This window comes from Arachis ipaensis, chromosome B6, assembly GCF_059453495.1.
Source record: "Arachis ipaensis isolate K30076 ecotype BB chromosome B6, ASM5945349v1, whole genome shotgun sequence".
NCBI classification, from domain to species: Eukaryota; Viridiplantae; Streptophyta; class Magnoliopsida; order Fabales; family Fabaceae; genus Arachis; species Arachis ipaensis.
The window spans coordinates 113,072,904-113,095,504 of record NC_142441.1 but is presented as its reverse complement, the minus strand read 5'-3'; the positions used below and the strand labels follow the sequence as shown (position 1 = coordinate 113,095,504).

Sequence of the window (22,601 nt, the reverse complement as noted above, 5' to 3'; positions counted from 1 at the left end):
GATTATTGATTAAGTCTTATGATGCTGAAAATTTTTCATCTTTTAAACATTATTGTTGTAAGTGTAGCTGAAACTAGTGTTAGTTATGAATTTAGTTAGTGGATAATCTGAATCTGAATTTAGTTAGTGGATAATCTGAATCTGAATTTGTTGTTTGGGTTGTTGATTTTTAGGGATAAAAATACAAAATGTCTGAGAATATTGGTTCAGGGACAGGGTCTTCGCTTCCTAGTGTTCCTAGACCTACACCTGCTGTTTCTAGGAGAAAAAATGCAACTGGAAATAGAAGTGATATAGGATGGAAACATGGGATTGATGTTCAAGGCAATGGTAAAAAAGTGAAGTGTAATTATTGCTCAAAGACTATAAGCGGAGGGATTTATAGATTCAAGCATCATCTTGCCGGTACTAAAGAGGATTCAGAGCCTTGTGCTTCAGTACCTGAAGAAGTGAAGGCTGTGATGTTGAAAGTCTGTATGGAGGCTAAAGAAGCATCATTGAAGAAGAGAAGATTCGGTGATGATGAGGATTATCCTGAACAAACAGAAAAGGAGAAGGACAATTCTCAACAAAAGGGGAAAGATATTCGCAACTTTGTCACAAAAAGAAAAGGGGCTCAAGTTCAATCAACAATAAATCAAATGATGAAGAAGGATCTAAAGGAACAATGTGATCAACAATGTGCCATATTTTTCTATACAAGTGCTATTCCTTTCAATGTTATTAAGAATCCCGAATTTTAAAGTTTTGTGAGATGGTTGGGAGATATGGAATTGGCTACAAACCCCCTTCTTACCATGAGTTAAGAGAAACCCAATTAAAGAAAGCAGTGAACAATGTTGATGAAATGCTTACTGAATTTAAAGCAGAGTGGAAGAGAACTGGTTGTTCAATCATGTCGGATGGATGGACTGATAAAAAAAGGCGTAGTATTTGTAATTTCTTGGTGAACAGCCCTAAAAGAACAGTTTTTCTTTATTCATTGGACACTTCTGACATCTCGAAAACAACGAATAAAGTTGTCAAAATGCTAGAAGATGCCGTAGAATTTGTTGGTGAAGAGAATGTAGTCCAAATTGTTACAGATAATGCTGCTAATTATAAGGCTGCTGGAAAAAGAATGATGGAGACTAGAAAAAGTTTGTATTGGACACCATGTGCTGCACACTGCATAGATTTGATATTGGAGGATTTTGAAAAGAAGCTAAAGGTGCATGAAACAACCATAAAAAAGGGAAGAAAAATCACCACTTTTATCTACTCTCGGAGTATGCTCATTAGCATGTTGAGGAATTTTACAAAGGGAAAAGACTTGGTTCGGCCAGGTGCCACAAGATTCGCCACTGCCTATTTGACTCTCACTTGTCTTCATGATAATAATGGACCATTGATGACTATGTTTACTTCTGCTGATTGGAAGACAACTAAGGTTGCATCAACGCCTGAAGGAATAAGAGTCCAAAACATGGCCTTGGATAGTAGGCTATGGAAGAATATTGTCATATGCCTCAAGACTGCTGCTCCTCTCATTATAGTCCTTCGCTTGGTTGATTCGGATGAAAAACCAGCCATGGGTTTCATCTTTGAAGGCATGAGAAACGCCAAAGAAACAATCAAGACTAACTTCGGTTGTGTTAAAAAGAGGTAATCTTGAGTCTTGACTAATTGAAAGATTTAATATTTGATTATCAATGTATCATGTTACCATGTTTTCTTCTTATATTCAGTTATTTATTTAATTTTCTTATTTTTATTCATTTGCATTGTTATTGTTAGTTACGAACCTATATGGGAAATTATTGATGGAAGGTGGGAAAGTCAATTGCATAGACCATTGCATGCAGCTGCGTATTATCTTAATCCTCATTATCACTATGAACCAAATTTCATGGTTGATGATGCTGACATTAAGATTGGTCTATATAGTTGTTTGAAAAAACTGGTTCCTAACCAGGAAGAAAGGAAAAAGGTTGGTCTACAGCTTCCTGACTTTCATTATGCTAGAGGCCTCTTTGGTAATGAAACTGCAAAGAGTAGTAGGAAGACCATGCTACCTGCTGAGTGGTGGGACTTCTATGGAGATAGTTGTCCAGAACTAAAGAAGTTTGATATCCAAGTGCTAAGCTTAACTTGTAGTTCATCTGGTTGTGAGCGTAATTGGAGTGCATTTAAAATGGTAATTCCTTATTCCTTACTTCCTTAGAACTATTCATTATTTATTTTAATTTTAATTTTTGTATTTTTATTAACTATTGGCACTATATGTTTGTAGGTTCATACAAAGAGAAAAAATCGGTTGCATCAAAAGAAAATGAATGATTTAGTGTATGTGATGTATAATTTGAAATTAAAGGGCAAGCAAATTAGAAAAAGTCCAGAACTTGAATTTGATGCAGTGCATTCTGATGATGAGTGGATAACTGAGGATGTTAATGAAAATATTGCTGAAAGTGTTGAGCATTCTCACTTGCCAACGAATGACAATACTAATGATGATCCAAATAGTAATGAATTTGCTATTCCAGGTATGAATAGTAATGAATTCAACATGGGTGAGGGAGGTGAGAATGAGTTTATTGGGGATCCACAACAAAATTTAATAGAGGAAGAAGATGAACATGTGAATGATGATGAAGATTTTGTTGGCCGTGTTGAACCTGAGGCTGAAAGAAATGATGTTTCTGATGATGATGGTGAAGATGATGATGTTGATGCCATGGAAGATGAAGATATTGGAGGATTTGAGTTTTAGAGTTTATTAGAAATTTAATTGTTGCTTTGTTGTTTTCTTTTGTGTTTTGGTTATGTCTTATGAACCTTTGATTGTGTAATTGTGTGTTTTATGTTGAATTAGATAAATACTTGTGAAGGATTTAAATGTGTGATCCAAAGTACTTGTTGTAACTTGTAATTTTAGTATTAGGTTAATTTATTATGTGTTTTGATGTTGAAATTGTTAGGTTTGAATGTCTATATCTGAGTAAATATATATATTATACATGATATATATATATTTTTTTTAAAAATGTATAACAGGTAAACTCGTACGAGTCTACGAGTCGAGTCTACGAGTCGAGTCTACGAGTCGAGTCTAGGTCAGCTCCACGAGTTTACCTAGACTCGCGAGTTTGACAACCTTGCCCTCATCTAAAGATAGACTCTCCGAAATTGAGACTATGCTTGAGGGCATATGCAAAGAGATTCAAGATAATAAGGTATTCAAAGAGGAGGTGCGAGCTAGCATTAAGAACCAGGGAGACACCATCAAGAGGCTGGAATTTCAAGTGGGATACTTATCTGAAAAGATTTCCAAACCTACTGATAGCTTCCCAAGTGACACAGAGAAAAATCTGAGAGGTGAAGCAAAGAAAGTCAGATGGAAAGATTGCAAGATGGTTACTACAAGTAATAAGGAGACTGAGGAAAAGCAAAACAAGCCACTAGAACAACTTGGAGAGACATTAGCAGAGAAACAGAAAAAAGATCGCCAAGAACCCAAAACTTTACAAAAGGAGCTGACACAGAAGGAGCTGCTGAAACTCTATGCACCTTTTCCCCAATTACTCAATGGTGCTGTAGAGAAGAGAATATACTCAAGGTTTCTTGACCTGTTTGCATCCCTCCATGTAAACATACCATTCATCAAGGCCCTCTAACAAATGCCCTCATACATCAAGTATATAAAGGAGCTGCTGACCAGGAAAAGCTCACTCAAGGGAGGACAAACAATAGTGATGAACAAGGAATGCAGTGCTCTCATTCAACCAGAGTTGCCTATAAAAAGGAAGGACCCAGGGAGTTTTCACATTCCCTGTGCAATAGGAGAAACACTGTTTGATAGAGCACTCTGCGATTTGGGAGCAAGCATCAACTTAATGCCTTTATCCCTTATAAAGAGGCTGCAGATCAATGAGATAATGCCCACAGATGTAGTCATCAGGCTGGCTGACAAAACTCAAAAACAAGCAATAGGAGTGGTGGAAAACGTGTTAATAAAGGTTGGGAAATACTTTCTTCCCATCAGACTTTGTCATCTTAGACATGGAAGAGAGTCACACTCACCCAATCATATTGGGAAGACCATTCCTAGCTATAGCCAGAGCACTCATAGATGTGGAGCGAGGAAAGCTAATTTTGAGGATCCATGATGAATAGCTCAGCTTCAATGTCTTCAAACTCTCACAAGAAATAGATCAAGAGAACAAAGAACCAAGCAAAGATCATAATGAGATACCGAGGGAAGAAGCAAGCACTAAAGCACAAACAACACCTCTGGGAAACCCCTTAGTTGATGAACAAGGAACTCAGCAACTGTCACAGCTTAAGAAAAATCAGGAGGAACCTAAACCACCAGAGTCATGTGAGACCAACAACAAAATTTTCTTAGAAGAGGAGGTCATAAAGAGCAAGGCATCATCAAAAGGGACAAAGAAGAAGGCACTAAGGAGGTGGAGGAACAAGAAGATCCCTACAGAGGACTTTTCTCCGGGGGATAAAGTGATCTCAGCCTACTTCCCAGATATTCCACCTCATCTCCCCACTATCCCATCTCAGTTACCTAAGGTCTTCACCATTAACAGAGTTCCTTCCTTAGAACATGTGGAGATCCTTGATGAAGCCAATGGATATAGGTCTACTGCAAGAGGGGAAGATCTGAAGCATTACCAACCACCCTGATAAAGGCAAAACGTCATGCTAGTGACGCTAAAGAAGCGCTTTATGGGAGGCAACCCATGTTTTATATGCTTTTAGATTAGTTAATAATGCAAGGTTCATGAATTTCAAATCAACTTGATATGCATTTGTATGAGTCATTATGTGCAACATATAGTGAAGAACAAGTTTGGTGTTCAAGGCACACTAAGAGAACATCAATGTAACCCACATCATGTCACTCTTAGAGGCCTTGAACAATTCTTTTACATCACACGGCACCAAACTAAGTTTGGTGTTACAAATGTTGTACACATGGATGTTGAGCTAGTCAGTTGGTTTGCACTAATGAATGGCACTTAGTTAGTTAAAACAAAAACTTTAAAAAGTAGTTATTCTTTAAATTTTGCCGTCACTTCCTACAAGTGTGTTTTTAATCATTTTTTTTAATTTGTAGGATCATTGATGGGGCATTGAAGGGTTTGGATAACACAAAAGGAAGAATATTTTGCACGTGTCTCAAGGGGGAATGCATTGGGAATGGTTGCCATGCAACATTGGAAGAAGAACAAACTTGGAAACTGAACCAACCCCATCATAAAGTTGGCAATCCTTGTGCTTATTCCACACAAAACCCCAACCGTCCATCAAACAACTACCACGGCAATCCACACCTTTCATTGCCTCCTCACTTCCCTATATAAGTGAGTCCTACTCCGTACCTCCCCTTCACACCCAAAGTGCCATTTCTCACACTTCACACCTTCTGCATCCAAATTCCTTCATTGCACCGAATCCTAATCAACCGAAGCCCATTCTCCACACCCTTTCTTTTCAAAAGTCACTCATGGCATCATCAAGCTCTAAAAGAAGAAAGGGAAAGGAGCCTATGGAGCAACGTCCTTTTGATGAAAAGAAGTTTAGAACTTATTATCATGCATTACAGTACGGATGGATGGTTGATAAAGAGATCGTCTACGAGCTGGGCTTTCAAGTCAGAAAGACTGAGTGTCCCGAAATCACAAAGAAGGTGGAAAAGAGAAGATGGGAGCTCCTCACTGATCCGGTCACTAGAGTAAACGCAAATCTTGTAAGAGAATTTTATGCAAATGTTGTTCAGTATGATAAGGCAGATGAGTCTTATACAAGTTTCGTAAGAGGAAAGACCGTGGATTTCAGTCCCATGAGTGTCATGAGAGCTTTAAAGTTGCGGTCTATACCATTTGAGGAGGATAGCTATCATTCAAAAATTGATAACAACCCCAATTATGACCAGATTGTGCAAGATATATGTGTACCAGGTGCTGACTGGATGTGAGATTCCGAACGGAAACCCAGGTTCATTAAGAGAGGGGACCTCATTCCTGAAGCAAAGGGGTGGTTCGAAATTGTAAGGAGATCCATCCTCCCCGCAGGGAACAACTCAGAGGTGAATCTCAAAAGAGCCACAATGGTACACTGCATACTCAAAGGATGAGAGATCAAGGTTCATGAACTCATAGCCCAAGGCATTAGGAAGAGGGCCGAGAATAGCGATTCTAGAGGAAAGTTAGGCTACCCCAGCACTATTTTCAGACTCTGTGACAAGGCTGGGGTGGTGTTTAAAGATGAAGACCCCGAGTGGATCAAAGAGGGCATTCCTATTACAGTCCAAAGGATGAATGTTGTTGCATCCCCCTTACCTCAACAAAAGCCAAGGAAGAGGCCAGCCCATCAAGTAGTAGAAGGACAAGACCTAGAAGAGCAAGCCCCAGCCACCTTGAACATGCACCAATTACAAGAAGCCATTGATGGCTTATCTAGGCAATATTGGGCAAATCAAGAGGCACAGAAGGAGCTCCAGCTACAAATGATGAACCGCCAAGAAGAATCATTTGCTAGATGGACAAATCAACAAGGGGAGTGGGAGAAGCAAAGGATGGAGCGGCAATTGGAACAAGGAAAACAATGGGGTGAATCTTTCCACAGGATAGAACAAAGGCAAATTGAACAACAAGAATCTCTCCAGAAGCTAGTCAACATCCAAGCACATCAAGGTGCACACATACATGAGATGCATCGAAAACAAATAGAACAAGCAGAACTCTTTGACGAGCACAGGGCATTCTCTGAAGGGGTTTACATGAGTGAAAGTGGAAATCATGTAAACATGCTAGCAAGGCTTGGATACTTAGTTGGACAGCTACCTAATGTACATCCGGGAATCACAAAATATGATGAAGTGAAGGATGAGTTAGCATGAGAAGAAAGAGTAAGGGTGGAGAAGAGTCATGAATCAGTAAAGAAGGCACTTCAAGACTGGAAAAGAGCCAGACTAGCACAGATGCAAGGAAGCACAAGTAGACACAAAGAGGACAAGCAAGAGAAAGAGCATGGGCAATCCCATGAGTAAAAGGTGGTGGAGTTCCCTCCTTTGTCCATCTGTTTTAATGCTTTAAATAAGGAAGATCATGTATGAAATAGAACATGCTTCCATGATAGTTAGAAATTTTCAATTCTGTCTTTAAGTTTTTCACTGCTTAGGTCATATGTGTGCTGTCTAGATGTCACTGTATCCTTACTTTGCTTACTTGTATGCTTGTCCTTTTAATCAAATAAAAAGAGAATGTGTGTTATCAAAGACCAGAGTGGAGTTCATATTGTGGAGTAAATTCCTTAGTTTGTGATGTGGTCATAAGTTAGCTAAGTTGGTTCAACCACAAGGTGGGAAGATAACTATCTGGCCTGAATCATATGCTTGAAACACACCCCATGAGACTAGCTAAATAACAAGATCCTAATAAGAAAAAGGGGAAAAGAACAATAAGAGTTGAAAAAGAAAGAAAAGTTAATAAAGAATAAGGCTAGGCACCAAGGGTTTGAAACTTGAGAGATGTGTCTGTGGTGCTCCTGTACCAAGGATCTGCTTAGATGAATAAGTTCGTAGGAGGCTTCATCACTTGGTAACTTGGGTTAACTAACCCGGGATTATCAACTGAAAATTCACTATCAAGAGCAAACTTGCTACAGAACATTTAGTAACCCAAAGAGGTGCTGGACACCAAGGTCTCAAGAAAGAAAGTAAACAAACCATGTGCCTGTGGTGTGTATGTATGGGGAAAGAGACTTGAGGGAGTAAGTCCTTAGGGGTGTCTCAACACCTAGCACCTTGAACCAACTGGTTCGGGAGTACTGGCTGAAGGCTTATCTTAAAGAGTCACCCCCTCACAGAGCACCTAGTCTAAGAACACAAACAAGCCCTGAAATAACAAAAAGGATCAATGCATAAAAGTCTCATGGGATGCAATCAAGTGAGTGTTCTAGGACATGATAAAGGTCTGAAAGCCAATGAAGGAATGAACCTAAGTTACTATGCATGAAACCACCATAAAACCAAAGGACATAACTTCCACAATAATGACTCATTTCTCTTGGCATTCCATTCATCATTCTCTTGTTCCAGTACTTGCTTAGGGACAAGCAAGCTTTAAGTTTGGTGTTGTGATGCCAGGGCATTTTGGCCAGTTTCACTGACATTTTCTCTATTGTTTTTAGGGTAGTTTTATGCATTTTCTTAGGGAATAAGCAAGTTTTGGGTAGAATTTCACTTACATCTTGATTCAAGCATACATTGTGCACTTTACATGATTTCATGAGGATTTTACATGAATTTAATGACAAATTGGATGATGCATTTCCCATGACTGGGACTAGAGCTTTGATGCACTTTATTACTTGATTTCAGGACAAAGGAAGCAAGGAAGAACCACGTTAGCAACCACGTTAGTCTAACTAACGTGACCTCTAACGTGCAATGGGAGCTAACTTGCAAAGTTAATGAGAAAAGTAATCGCCAATAACGCCCTCAAAGCCATAATAGCCCACGTTAAGAGTCACGTTAACTAAGTTAACGTGAACTCTAACGTGGAAGAAAGAAATGAAGCCAACGTTAGTGACACTTACCTTTGTCAATAACGTTGGACCAAGCTCACAATTGGCCACGTTAAGAGCCACGTTAACTCAGTTAACATGGACTCTAACGTTGAGAAGCAAAAGAGAAGCCAACATTAGTGACACTTACCTTTGTCACTAACGTTGAGCTAAGCCACAATGAGCCACGTTAACTTAGTTAACGTGGAAGCTAACGTGGAGGGAACAAGAATCGCCAACGTTAGTGACACTCACCTTTGTCACTAACGTTGGAATGAGCCAATGTGAGCAACGTTAACTCCCACGTTAACTTAGTTAACGAGGAAGCTAACATGGATAAGGGAATGATGAGCCAACGTTAGTGACACTCACCTTTGTCACTAACATTAGAAATGGATATCATTGCTACGTTAGAAGCCACGTTAACCTAGTTAACGTGGACTCTAACGTGGGAAGTAGGGGCACATTGGAACGTTAGTGACAAAGCTAGGTGTCACTAACATTCTCGAAGGATTAGCAAGCTTACGTTAAGAGCCACGTTAACCTAGTTAACATGGACTCTAACGTAGGGGGAAGGGAAGACTCTCAACGTTATTGGGAAAGGTGAGTCCCAATAACGTGTGCGAAGGACCAAGAGGCAACGTTAGTGGTCACGTTAGTGCCACTAACGTTGAAGTTAACGTGGACCATCCCTGGGTGAGGAACGTTAGTGAAAAAGGTGATTGTCACTAACGTTCTCGAACCCACACTCTCACTTAGCGTTAACGCCACTAACATCCTGAGCTAAACACCCTGCCTACTTCAAACTTTCTCTCTGCAAGTAAAGCTAAGCCCACTACAGAAGATAAGTGCTTCAAACTCAAGATCCAAAGACCCATATCCAAGACTTGAAGAACCAACTAGAAGATCAGAAGAGTAGTATATATAGGGGTAGTTTTGAATTAGAAAAAAAGCTTTTTGGGGGATTGGAAATTGGGAACTACTCTCTGTATAATTTACTTTCTCTGCACTTCTAGTTCAAATTTTCATAATGTATTCTCCATCTTTGTTTTTTATTTCCAGAGCTATGAACAACTAAACCCCTTTCATTGGGTTAGGGAGCTCTGTTGTAATTTGATGGATCAATACTAGTTTTCATTACTCTTCTTCTATCTTTTCTCTTAATTTTACTAGAAAGCTTTTAATCTTCATCCAATTGGGTAGTTATCTTGGAAAAGAAGCTATTCATACTTGGATCTCTTCTAAACCTTGGAAGAGGAATGAAGAGATCATGCTAGAAATGCTTTCTCATGTTGGACCAAATTGGGTTTGGTTGGATATGGTGACTATAATCCTACTAACACTTGATTTGGGAATGCATGTGGTATAATCAGTGACCATACTTCATCTCTTCTCATGAGTAATTGACCAAGGAATTGGGTATTGATCAAGATTTGAGAGATTGAATTGCCAAGGAATTAGAATTCGATCACTTAAGATTGCCAAGGAGATCAATGAATGCATTGATTGAGGAAGAGATAAAAATGAATTTGATCCAGAGAATGCAACATCTCCTAAGCCCAATGAATCCCCATCTCTGATCTTACCCATTCTCTTTAATTTCTGCAATTTACTTTTATGAGCATCTTCCCCATTCCCATTTAAATTCTGCAATTTACCTTCCGCCATTTACTTTCAGCTCTTTACTTTCAGCATTTACATTTTCTGCTATTTACTTTCTCGCCATTTAATTTCCTGCAACACTCAAACTAAATTCTGCTTCGCTCAACTAGAACATTCCTCTAATTAAAGTTGCTTGACCAATCAATCCCTGTGGGATTTGACCTCACTCTATTGTGAGTTTTTACTTGATGACAATTCGGTACACTTGCCGAAGGAAAATTGTTGAGAGACAAGTTTCTGTGTGCATCAGTTCTCCCATGTAATTCACCTCTTCCATTGCTGGGTTCTCAGGATCATAAGCTTCTTCTTCAGAGGAAGCTTCCTTAGTACTGCCTGTTGCTGCTTGTATTCCAGACAGACTCTGAGAAATTATATTGACTTGTTGGGTCAATATTTTATTCTGAGCCAATATGGCATTCAGAGTATCAATCTCAAGAACTCCTTTCTTCTGAGTTGTCCCATTATTCACAGAATTCCTTTCAGAAGTGTACATGAATTGGTTATTTGCAACCATTTCAATGAGGTCCTGAGCTTCTGCAGGCATCTTCTTCAGATGAAGAGATCCTCCATTAGAGCTATCCAATGACATCTTGGATAGTTCAGACAGACCATCATAGAAGATACCTATGATGCTCCATTCAGAAAGCATGTCAGAAGGACACCTTCTGATCAATTGCTTGTATCTTTCCCAAGCTTTATAGAGGGATTCACCTTCTTTCTGTCTAAAGGTTTGGACTTCCACTCTAAGCTTGCTCAATTTTTGAGGTGGAAAGAACTTTGCCAAGAAGGCATTAACTAGCTTTTCCCAAGAGTTCAGGCTTTCTTTAGGTTGTGAATCCAACCATGTCCTAGCTCTGTCTCTTACAGCAAAAGGAAAGAGCATAAGTCTGTAGACTTCAGGGTTAACCCCATTGGTCTTGACAGTGTCACAGATTTGCAAGAATTCAGCTAAGAACTGATGAGGATCTTCCAATGGAAGTCCATGAAACTTGCAATTCTGTTGCATTAGAGAGACTAATTGAGGCTTAAGCTCAAAGTTGTTTGCTCCAATGGCAGGGATTGAGATACTTCTCCCATAGAAGTTGGGAGTAGGTGCAGTAAAGTCACCACGCACCTTCCTTGCATTGTTGGCATTGTTGTTTTTGGCTGCCATGGTTTCTTCTTCTTTGAAAAGCTCTGTTAGGCTCTCTAGAGAGAATTGTGCTTTAGCTTCTCTTAGCTTTCTCTTCAAGGTCCTTTCAGGTTCAGGATCAGCTTGAACAAGTATGCCTTTATCTTTGTTCTTGCTCATATGAAAGAGAAGAGAACAAGAAAGTAGGTAATCCTCTATGTCACAGTATAGAGATTTCTTGAGGTGTCAGAGGAAAAGAAGAATAGAAGGAGGAGGTAGATAGAAGAGAATTCGAACTTATCAAGAGGGATAGAGTTCGAATTGCACCTTGAGGAGGAGTGTTAGTCCCTTAAATAGAAGGATGTGAGAAGATGGGAAGAATTTTCGAAAATAAATTAAAAATATTTTGAAATAATTAAAAAGAAATTTGAAAATTTGATTGAGATTTTTGAAAATTAAGATTAGGAAAGAAATTAAGTGATTTTTGAAAAGATTTTAAAATTAAAAAGATATGATTGAGAGTTAATTTTGAAAAAGATGTGATTGAAAAGATATGATTGAGAAGATATGATTGAAAATCAATTTAAAAAAAAAAAGAAAGTTTAAAAAGTAAAGTTGATTACTTGACTAACAAGAAATTAAAAGATATGATTCTTAAAATTTAAAATTTGATCCTTTCTTAATAGGCAAGTAACAACTTGAAAATTTTGAAGTAAATCATTAATTTTAGCAAGGATTTTCAAAAATAGTAAAAATAAAAAAAATGGAAAGAAATTGATTTTGAGAAGATATTATTGAAAGAATATAATTTGAAAAAGATTTGATTTTGAAAAATTATGAAGATTTGAAAAAATTTTGAATTAAAAACAAAATCTTCCCTCTAGTGTCCCTCTGGCGTTAAACGCCCAGAATGGCATCCATTCTGGCGTTTAACACCCAAAATGCTACCTTTTTGGGCATTAAACGCCCAGCCAGGGTACCTGGCTGGCGTTTAAACGCCAGTTTTTCTTCTTCACTGGGCGTTTTGAACGCCCAGCTTTTTCTGTTTAATTCCTCTGTTGAATGTTCTGAATCTTCAATTCTCTATATTATTGACTTGAAAAGACACAATTTTGAAAATATTTTTGAATTTTTAATGATGAGAAATAATAAAAATGTAACTAAGATCAAATAAATAATGCATGCAAGACACCAAACTTAAAAATTAGACACTAGACTCAAACAAGAGACATAAAAATATTTTTGATTTTATGGTTTTATAATTTTTTTTGTGATTTTTCGAAAATTATTTGGAAAAGAGAATAAAGAGATTCAAAACTTTTTAATAGGAATTCCAGGAATCATGCAATGTTAGTCTAAAGCTTCAGTCTAAAAAGATTAGACATGGTTGCCCAAGCTTCAGCAGGACATTACATTCAGCAGCTATATTGATGAGAATCAATCAGTTTTTGTGATGATAAGAACATCACCTTGAAACTCTAGAATTCATTCTTAAAAATTCTGAAAATAAAAAGAAAAGTACCTAATCTAAGCAACAAGATGAACCGTCAGTTGTCCAAACTCGAACAATCCCCGGCAACGGCGCCAAAAACTTGGTGCACGAAATTGTGATCATCAACAATGGCGCCAAAGGACTTGGAGCTCTTAAACGTGAATCACACTTTGTCACAATTCCGCACAACTAACCAGCAAGTGCACTGGGTCGTCCAAGTAATACCTTACGTGAGTAAGGGTCGATCCCACGGAGACTGTTGGCTTGAAGCAAGCTACGGTCACCTTGTAAATCTCAGTCAGGCGAATTCAGATGGTGATGGAGAATTGATAATTAAAAGATAAATAAAACATAAAATAAAGATAGAGATACTTATGTAATTCTTTGGTTGGAATTTCAGATAAGCATATGAAGATGCTCGGTTCCTCCTGAACCTCTGCTTTCCTATTACCTTCTTCCAATCATTCATACTCCTTTCCGTGGCAAGCTTTACGTTGGGCATCACCGTTGTCAATGGCTACTTCCCTTCCTCTCAGTGAAAATGTTCCAAATGCGCTGTCACCGCACGCCAAATCATCTGTCGGTTCTCGATCATGTTGGAATAGGATCCATTGATCCTTTTGCGTCTGTCACACGCCCAACAATCGCGAGTTTGAAGCTCGTCACAGTCATCCCTTCCCAGATCCTACTCAGAATACCACAGACAAGGTTTAGATTTTCCAGATCTCAAGAATGACCGCCAATAATTCTAGCCTATACCACGAAGGTTCTAATCTTAGATTAGAAACCCAAGAGATACACATTCAAGCTTGTTTGCATGTAGAACGGAAGTGGTTGTCAGTCACACGTTCATAGGTGAGAATGGTGATGAGTGTCACATAATCATCACATTCATCATGTTCTTGGGTGCGAATGAATATCTTGGAGAAGAAATAGACTTGAGTTGAATAGAAAAATAATAGTACTTGTATTAATTCATGAAGAACAGCAGAGCTCCACACCTTAATCTATGGTGTGTAGAAACTCTACCGTTGAAAATACAAAAGTGATAATGGTATAAGCATGGCCGAATGGCCAGCCTCCAAGGTCTAGGGACTAAACGTCCAAAGATTGATTAAAAATACAATAGTATAAGGTCCTATTTATAAAGAACTAGTAGCCTAGGGTTTACAGAAATCAGTAATTAATGCAGAAATCTTCTTCCGGGCCCACTTGGTGTGTGCTTGGGCTGAGCATTGAAGCTTCCATGTGTAGAGACTTTTCTTGGAGTTAAACGCCAGCTTTTGTGCCAGTTTGGGCGTTTAACTCCAGCTTTTGTGCCAGTTCCGGCGTTAAACGCGAGAATTCTTGAGCTGACTTGGAACGCCTGTTTGGGCCATCAAATCTCGAGCAAAGTTTGGACTATTATATATTACTGGAAAGCCCGGGATGTCTACTTTCCAATTCAATTGAGAGCGCGCCAATTGAGATTCTGTAGCTCCAGAAAATCCACTTTGAGTGAAGGGAGGTCAGAATCCAACAGCATCTGCAGTCCTTTTTCAGTCTCTGAATCAGATTTTTGCTCAGGTCCCTCAATTTCAGCCAGAAAATACCTGAAATCACAGAAGAACACACAAACTCATAGTAAAGTCCAGAAGAGTAATTTTTATTTAAAAACTAATAAAAATATAATAAAAACTAATTAAAATATACTAAAAACATACTAAAAACAATGCCAAAAAGTGTATAAATTATCCGCTCATCAATGCCTTCTCAGGAACTTACTTCTTTGAGATAGATGGCAGGGTAGTGAGTTTCAATTTGAATGAAGCCATGAAGCACATTCCGGAAGATCATTCCATCTTCCAGTGCGACATCATTAATGAAACTATAGCTGCAGTTCACCAAGAAGAAGTAGAAGAGAGGCACATGGAGCAAGGTCCAAGTGTGGAGACACCCTCTGAACACAATGAGGACACTTTGCCATTGTCACTAGCTCCAGATGATCCGGAGCCCAGCCATGAGCAGATATTGGAATTGAAGCCCCTTCCACCCCACCTCAAGTATGCTTACCTTGAGGATAATCAGAAGCTTCCAGTTATCATTGCAAGGGAACTCACTTCCCAACAGGAGGAGCAACTACTAAGTGTGCTGAGAAGACACAAGAAAGCAATTGGGTGGAGCTTGGCAGATATAGTAGGTATTAGCCCTCAAGTTTGAGAGCACAGAATATTCTTAGAAGAGGGAGCAAGACCTGTCCATCAAACCCAAAGAAGACTGAATCCCACCATCTTAGAAGTTGTCAAGAAAGAAGTGACCAGGCTTCTTGATGCAGACATCATCTACCCCATCTCAGACAGTGAATGGGTCAGCCCAGTACAAGTGGTGCCCAAGAAGTCTGGAGTCACAACAGTAAGGAATGAGCATGGGGAGCTCCTGACAACTAGAGTGCAAAATTCATGGAGATTTTGCATTGATTACAGGCGTCTCAACCAAGCTACTCGCAAGGATCATTACCCCTAGCCATTTATTGATCAGATGCTTGATCGCCTGTCAGGTAAATCACATTACTACTTTTTAGATGGTTATACAGGCTATTTTCAAATTCATATAGCTCCTGAAGATCAGAAGAAGACTACTTTTACATGTCCCTTTGGAACGTATGCATACAAAAGGATGCCTTTTGGCTTATGTAATGCACCGGCTACTTTCCAAAGATGCATGATGAGTATCTTCTCATATCTTATTGAGAACTGTATGGAAGTAATCATGGATGATTTCAGCGTATATGGTGATTCATTTAGCCTTTGCTTGGATAGTTTAGCTAGAGTATTAGACAGGTGTGTTAGTTCAAACCTTGTATTGAATTTTGAAAAATGTCATTTTATGGTAAAACAAGGGATTGTTCTAGGACATGTTGTTTCTAATACTGGTATTTCTGTAGATCCAGCAAAGGTAGATGTCATTTCTAGTTTTCCTTACCCCTCCTCCGTGAGGGAAGTCCGTTCGTTCCTTGGCCATGCAGATTTCTACAGGAGATTTATCAAGGACTTCAGTAAGGTAGCATTGCCTTTATCCAAACTGCTGTAGAAAGATGTTGAGTTCGAGTTGAGTAAGGACTGCATGAATGCATTTGATCAGCTGAAGATCGCCTTAACTCAAGCTCCAATTGTGAGAGGACCAGACTGGAGCCAGCCATTTGAGATTATGTGTGATGCTTCCAACCATGCAGTAGGAGCGGCGCTGGCTCAGTGCGAAGGTAAGGATCCTTTCGTAATTGCTTATGCTTCTAAGACCTTAGACGCTGCTCAGTCAAATTACACTACCACTGAAAAAGAGCTTCTGGCTATTTTTTTTGCTCTGGATAAATTCTGAGCCTATTTACTTGGTACTAAGGTGGTAGTGTACTCAGACCATGCAGCTCTAAAATATTTATTATCTAAAAAGGATTCCAAACCAAGGTTAATACGTTGGATACTGTTGCTACAAGAATTTGATTTAGAAATTAAGGATAGGAGTGGTAACCAGAATTTAGTGGCAGACGACTTGAGTCGCCTTGAGCACATTAAGGATGACTCTACTCCTATCAATGATGCTTTTCTATTTATTATCTTGCACGTAGTATCTGAAGTAGTTCCTTGGTATGCACCTGTAGCTAATTATCTAGTTAGCCGTACTTTCCCTCCTAATTTTACTAAGCATCAAAAGGACAAGCTGAAAAGCGAGTCTAAATATTATATATGGGATGACCCATATTTATGGAGGTGTGGTGCTGACCAGGTAATTAGAAGGTGTGTGTCCCAATCAGAATTCCAGTCCATTTTAGAGGCCTGCCACTCTTCTGAGAGTGGAGGACATTTTGGACCTCAAAGAACAGCTAGAAAAATTTTAGACTGTGGATTCTGGTGGCCTACTCTTTTTAAAGATGCTAATACCTTCTGTAAATCTTGCCCCCCATGCCAGAGGTTTGGTAATATATCCAAGAGGGATGAGATGCCCCAACAGATTATGCTTTTCTGTGAAATTTTTTATGTTTGGGGCATTGACTTCATGGGTCCATTTCCAAACTCTAGTGGTTATTTTTATATACTGTTAGCTGTGGATTATGTTTCTAAATGGGTGGAAGCAATTCCTACCCACACTGATGATGCTAACACTGTTATCTCCTTTGTTAGAAACCATATTATCTATACCTTTGGATCACCGCGAGCAATCGTGAGTGATCAAGGCACCCACTTCTGTAACAGGAGGTTAGCAGGGCTACTGAAGAAACAAGGGATAGTTCACAAAGTGACATCAGCTTACCATCCCCAGACAAATGGACAAGCAGAGGTGTCTAACAGAGAAATAAAGCGCATTCTGTAGAAGATAGTGAAACCTCATAGGAAGGACTGGAGGACCAGACTTGTTGATGTGCTCTGGGCGTATCGGACAGCGTATAAGACACCCATTGGGATGAGTCCCTTCCGCTTAGTGTACGGAAAGGCTTGCCACCTTCCAGTAGAGGTGGAACACAAGGCTTTCTGGGCTGTGCGGGAGTGCAACATGGGATTCGAGCAAGTTGGTGCTGAAAGGAAGCTGCAACTGGCAGAGACCCTTCGACTCGAAGCTTATGATAACTCCAGATTATACAAAGAGAATGTGAAGGTCGTGCATGACAAGCATATCAAAAGAAGAGATTTCAGACCGGGAGATCTGGTTCTCCTTTACAACTCCAGGCTGAGACTCATGCCAGGAAAGCTGAGATCCAGATAGGAAGGTCCCTACATAGTGGAGAAAGCAGATCCATATGGAGTCTTCCACGTGAGTCATCCTTCAAGTTCCAATTGCATCAAGGTCAACAGACATCGCTTAAAGCTTTATCATGGTGAGAAGAAGAAAGAACACAAAGAGCTAAAGGTCTTCCTATTGGAAGATCCACCAATAGAAGCAGAATGAGCCTAAAGACCATCCAACTTAAGGACGTTAAAGCAAAGTGCTAGGTGGGAGACAACCCACCATGGTATGATCGTTCTTTTTCAGTCTTGGTTTTATTTTATTTTATTTTGTTTTATTCTGAGATTTGTGTTATTCTATTTTTCTTAGTGTTCATGCATATAGTCTGCATTTGCATCTGCATTCTGTATAAAAAAAGTGGCAGAGAGTTGCGTGGGAGCAATGAGAAAAGTGTGCCAATCGCACAAGCATTCCCACAGACGCGTGCGCGTCATTTTGAATATTTGGCACTTCACGCGTACGCGTCACTGACGCGCACGCGTAACCTAGAAAAATCGACGTAAAGAGGTGTCAAGCAGAGAGTTGTGCTGGCATGGCACGGGAACTGTGCCCATGGCACAAAGTCATTCACGTGTACGCATCCCTGACGCGTGCGCGTCATTTTCAAATTTTGCACATTCACGCGTACGCGTCAATGACGCGCACGCATCGTCTACCATTTTGGCACACACCCCGAGACAAACAAAGAGATGTGCACGTGCAAGGCTACCTTCGCGCGAGTAGCCGCGTGACCGACCCCCACACGTCACCTTCCAATTTGCTCGACTAACGCGTACGCGTGGAGTATGCGTGCGCGTCACTCGCGCAACACCACCAGATCCCTACGCCGCCACTTTTCTTATCTTTTCTTTCTAATCCTAATTTCTTTCTTATTTCTTCTTTCTTTTTCTTCTTTCTTCTCCATCCTTTTTCTCCTTCTCCTTTCTTTATTCTTTTCTTCTTCTTTCCCATTCCATCATATTTTCTTCACCTCACATTCTCCATTACATCTCTTTATCACTTTGTTCTCAAGGTTCTTTCTTTCTATTTTTTTTTCTTCTCTTATATTTATTTATTTATTTTTGGATTATTTTACTTGGTGTTAGAAATCTAATTGGGTGATTATTTTCTTCTATAATTGCTTGTGGATTATTAATGAGTTGTTTGACAATTATCAATAATTATTTTTGGGTTGTTTGCATGTTCAACTTTAATACTTTCAATAATATATTTACCATGCATACTAAGTGTTTGTGAAAAAGCCCGTATGGCATTGTGCATTTTTAATTACTCTATCCTTCTACTCTATTGACTGTTTTTCACAAAACTCCTTCAATATTTTATTAATTGAATATAATTGTCAATACAAATATGATGGTTAGTTTGTTACGAGTGATAATACAATTTAGCTTTTGATGCTTGATCTATGCTATTCATGCCTTTGCCGGCATGCTAATAAACATCTTGCATCTACTTGCCATAGTATGCACTTGCTATATTTCCATTGATGAACTTATCACATGTAGTCGCGACCATGTGTTAACAACATCCTTCTTTACTGTGGCAGTGTTATCACTTGTACTGTCCTCCTCCTTGCTTTAACCCTTGGCTTTACATGTTACTTTCCTTTTCCCTTTTCAGGATGACCACCAAGAAGGGTAAAGAGAAAGCTGCTCCCAAACCATCGGCAAGGAGAGGAACAAAAAGAGCGCTAGCTGCGGAACCATCCTCAACATCAGTAAAGCCCTCCACAAAGCAAGTCAAGAGGATTATCAAGGTCGATGAAACAGAGAAAACCTTTCCAGCAAGGGACACTACGTGGTTCACTAACTACTACTGTAAGCAGATGTTCCCCATCTTGGTTGAGCGGAACTACAACAATGAGCACCTACTCATCCTCCCTACCCAGATTGCTAAGTTTGTTGAGCCCTGCATTGAGCGCAGACAATGGGGATTCTTACGGAGACAGCCACGGCAGGTTAACCTTTCATGGGTAGTTGAATTCTACTCCAATTTTCACATGCCAACCCTGCAGTCTGTCTATGTCCGTTAGAAGCAAGTCTCTATTTCCGAAGAGACCATTCAGTGAGCCTTGGATCTCCCCCTGCTGAAGAAGGATTGGACGCATACCAAGAAGCCTCTTTCAAATGCCAAACATACCAATTTGACTGGGATGATGTCCTCAGAGTTATAGCACAACCTGGCAGCTGATGGATCTATGGATACCATTGATCCCGACCTAAGGAATATTGCCTTCAGCACTCACCTTGGAGGCTCGAGTGTGGGCACAGATTATGTCCCACTATGTCTTTCTGAGCACTCACGAGTCCTCCTTCACTGCAGATATGGCTGTTCTTCTCTAGTGTGTCCTTACAGACCAGCCCCTCAACCTACCAACACACCTCCGGGATGCCATGGGACACGTACAGATTGCGGGTAACCTACCCTTTCCCGCCTTGGTTTCAAATCTAGTCACGGCAGCCGGAGTCTCCTACAGAGCTGGGGACACCAAGACCATACTTTCGCGGGATGATCAGATTGTCCCCAATGGGAAGTACATCAGACCTCCAGCAGCCACTATCAGCCGGACCACAGACCTGGCCGGAGATATTCCTTCTCCTTCCGCATCACAAGCACCTTCAACAAATCAGCTGCTCCTACAAATACTTCAGAGGTTGGACCGGCTTGACTGGCAGGCAAAGCGAATGGAGCGCCATAACAAGTGCCAATTTACATACCTCAAGGAGCTGATTGTTGGCAACCACCCACCTGAAGAAGAGCCAGACACTCCGGACTCCACCTCATCCACCAGCACAGGAAGTGGTGCAAAATTTCTAACCACAAACTTACCGGCAAGTGCACCGGGTCGTACCAAGTAATACCTTACGTGAGTAAAGGTCGATCCCACGAGGATTGATGGATTAATCAACAATAGTGTTTGATAAGATTAGTTAGACAAACAGAAAATAGTGTTGAGATGCAATATAAAAGACATTAAACAATATGAAGAATATTGAAGAAAGACAAGTAAATACTTTGGGAAGAAAATATGGAGAAGATAGTTAAGACTTCAGAGTTATCTATTTTTCTGGAATTATTTCTCTTACTAACTATTTTAATTATGTAGGATTTAAATTATAGCAAACTATATGTGACTAGACCCTAATTCCTTAGACCTTCCTAGTCTCCTCTAAAATTCATCAACAGCCAATTCCTTGGTCAATTAATTCCAATTAGAGAAGGTGATGATCAAATTCCAGTTTATATGCCACAAAAACTCTAATTACCTAAAAATAAAAGGATTATGTCACATATCCCATTAAATCTAGATAATTAAAATTTAGGAGAATATGTTTTCAAGCTATTGTTCAAGTAAAGAGCTTTTCCAAGTTATACAAGAACTCAAATAGAAAGAGTGTCATACTTCCGTTCCACCCAAATTCATAAGATGAAGAGTGAAAACAATTCTTAAATTATAAATCCATGCATAAATTAAAATAGAAAAAGCAATAAAATCAATCCATACAAATAGACAGAGCTCCTAACCTTAACAATGGAGGATTAGTTGCTCATGGTAGAATGTTATGGAATACGGAATGTAAATTTGGAATAGGATGGGATCCTCCCCAGGACCTCTTTCAAAAGAGAGGTTTCTTCTCCCTTTTATAACTAATCCTAATAAATTTAAAATCTAATTGATAAAATTAAAATAATATCTTTTCCTAGAATTCAAATTTGAATTTAAATCAAAATTAACTAAATAATCAAGTCTTCAATTGATGGATGGGGACCACTTGTTTTGTCCATTCTGCAGCTTCTAATCTGTGTTTTCTGGGCTGGAAACTGAGTTAAAATAGCCCAGAAATTGCCCCTAGCATTTTTCTGTGTTTCCTGCACATGACGCATGTCACGCGTACGCGTCAGTCACGCGTACGCGTCGATGGTTTTTTCTGCAAGTCACGCGGACGCGTCGGTCACGTGCACGCGTCGCTGAGCAAATCTTCAAATCACGCGTATGCGTCAGTCACGCGCACACGTCGCCATGGAAAGCTCCAAATTCACGCGCTCGCGTCAGGCACGCGTGCGCGTCGCTCCTCGCTGCCATCTCCTTTGATTCTTGTGCTGCAGAAACTCCATCAAATCCAGCCGAATGCTACCTAAAATAAATAGTATTGCACAAAACTCAAAATAGCATCCATAGTGGCTAAAATATAGTTAATTCTTAATTAAACTCAACAAATTACATGCAAATTCACTAGGAAAAAATAGGAAAGATGCTCACGCATCACAACACCAAACTTGAATTGTTGCTTGTCCTCAAGCAACCAAAGCTAATATAGGCTTAGGGTGTGAATTTGCATGAGAGTGAGAGTTCGATTAAGCTCATGTCTCTTTCTATAGTGGGGTTTACAAGTGCAATCCTGAATCGTTTTGGCATCTTACTTTATCCTTTGAAGTTCAGAATGATTGGCATCCATAGGAACTCAGAATTCAGATAGTGTTATTGATTTTTCTAGTTCAGTATGTTGATTCTTGAACACAGCTACTTTATGAGTATTGGCCATGACCCTAAGCATTTTGTTTTCCAGTATTACCACCGGATACATAAATGCCACAGACACATAACTGGGTGAACCTTTTCAGATTGTGACACAGCTTTGCTAGAGTCCCCAGTTAGAGGTGCCCAGATTTCTTAAGCACACTCGTTTTGCTTTGGCTCACGACTTTAACAGCTCAGTCTTAAACTTTTCACTTGACACCTTCACGCCACAAGCACATGGTTAGGGACAGCTTGATTTAGCTACTTAGGCCAGGATTTTATTCCTTTGGGCCCTCCTATCCATTAATGCTCAAAAGCCTTGGATCCTTTTTACCCTTTGCCTTTTAGTTTAAAGGGTTATTGGCTTTTTCTGCTTGCTTTTTTCTTTCTTTCTTTTTCTTTATTTTTTTTGCCATTTTTTTTTTTTGCAAGCTTCATCTTTTTTAACTGCCTTTTCTTGCTTCAAGAATCAATTTTATGATTTTTCAGATTATCAATAA

The 22,601-nt window shown here is 39.5% G+C and overlaps 1 protein-coding gene across 1 annotated transcript; it reads left to right on the top strand.

Moving 5' to 3' along the window:
- Window positions 1-212: 212 nt before the first annotated feature.
- On the top strand, window positions 213-2,752 carry LOC107647113 (uncharacterized). Its single transcript, XM_016351235.2, has 4 exons — window positions 213-1,644; window positions 1,777-2,176; window positions 2,273-2,525; window positions 2,637-2,752. The coding sequence occupies exons 1-4, from the start codon at window positions 755-757 to the stop codon at window positions 2,750-2,752; spliced, it is 1,659 nt and encodes a 552-aa protein (XP_016206721.2). The 5' UTR covers window positions 213-754.
- The last annotated feature ends 19,849 nt before the right edge of the window (window positions 2,753-22,601 follow it).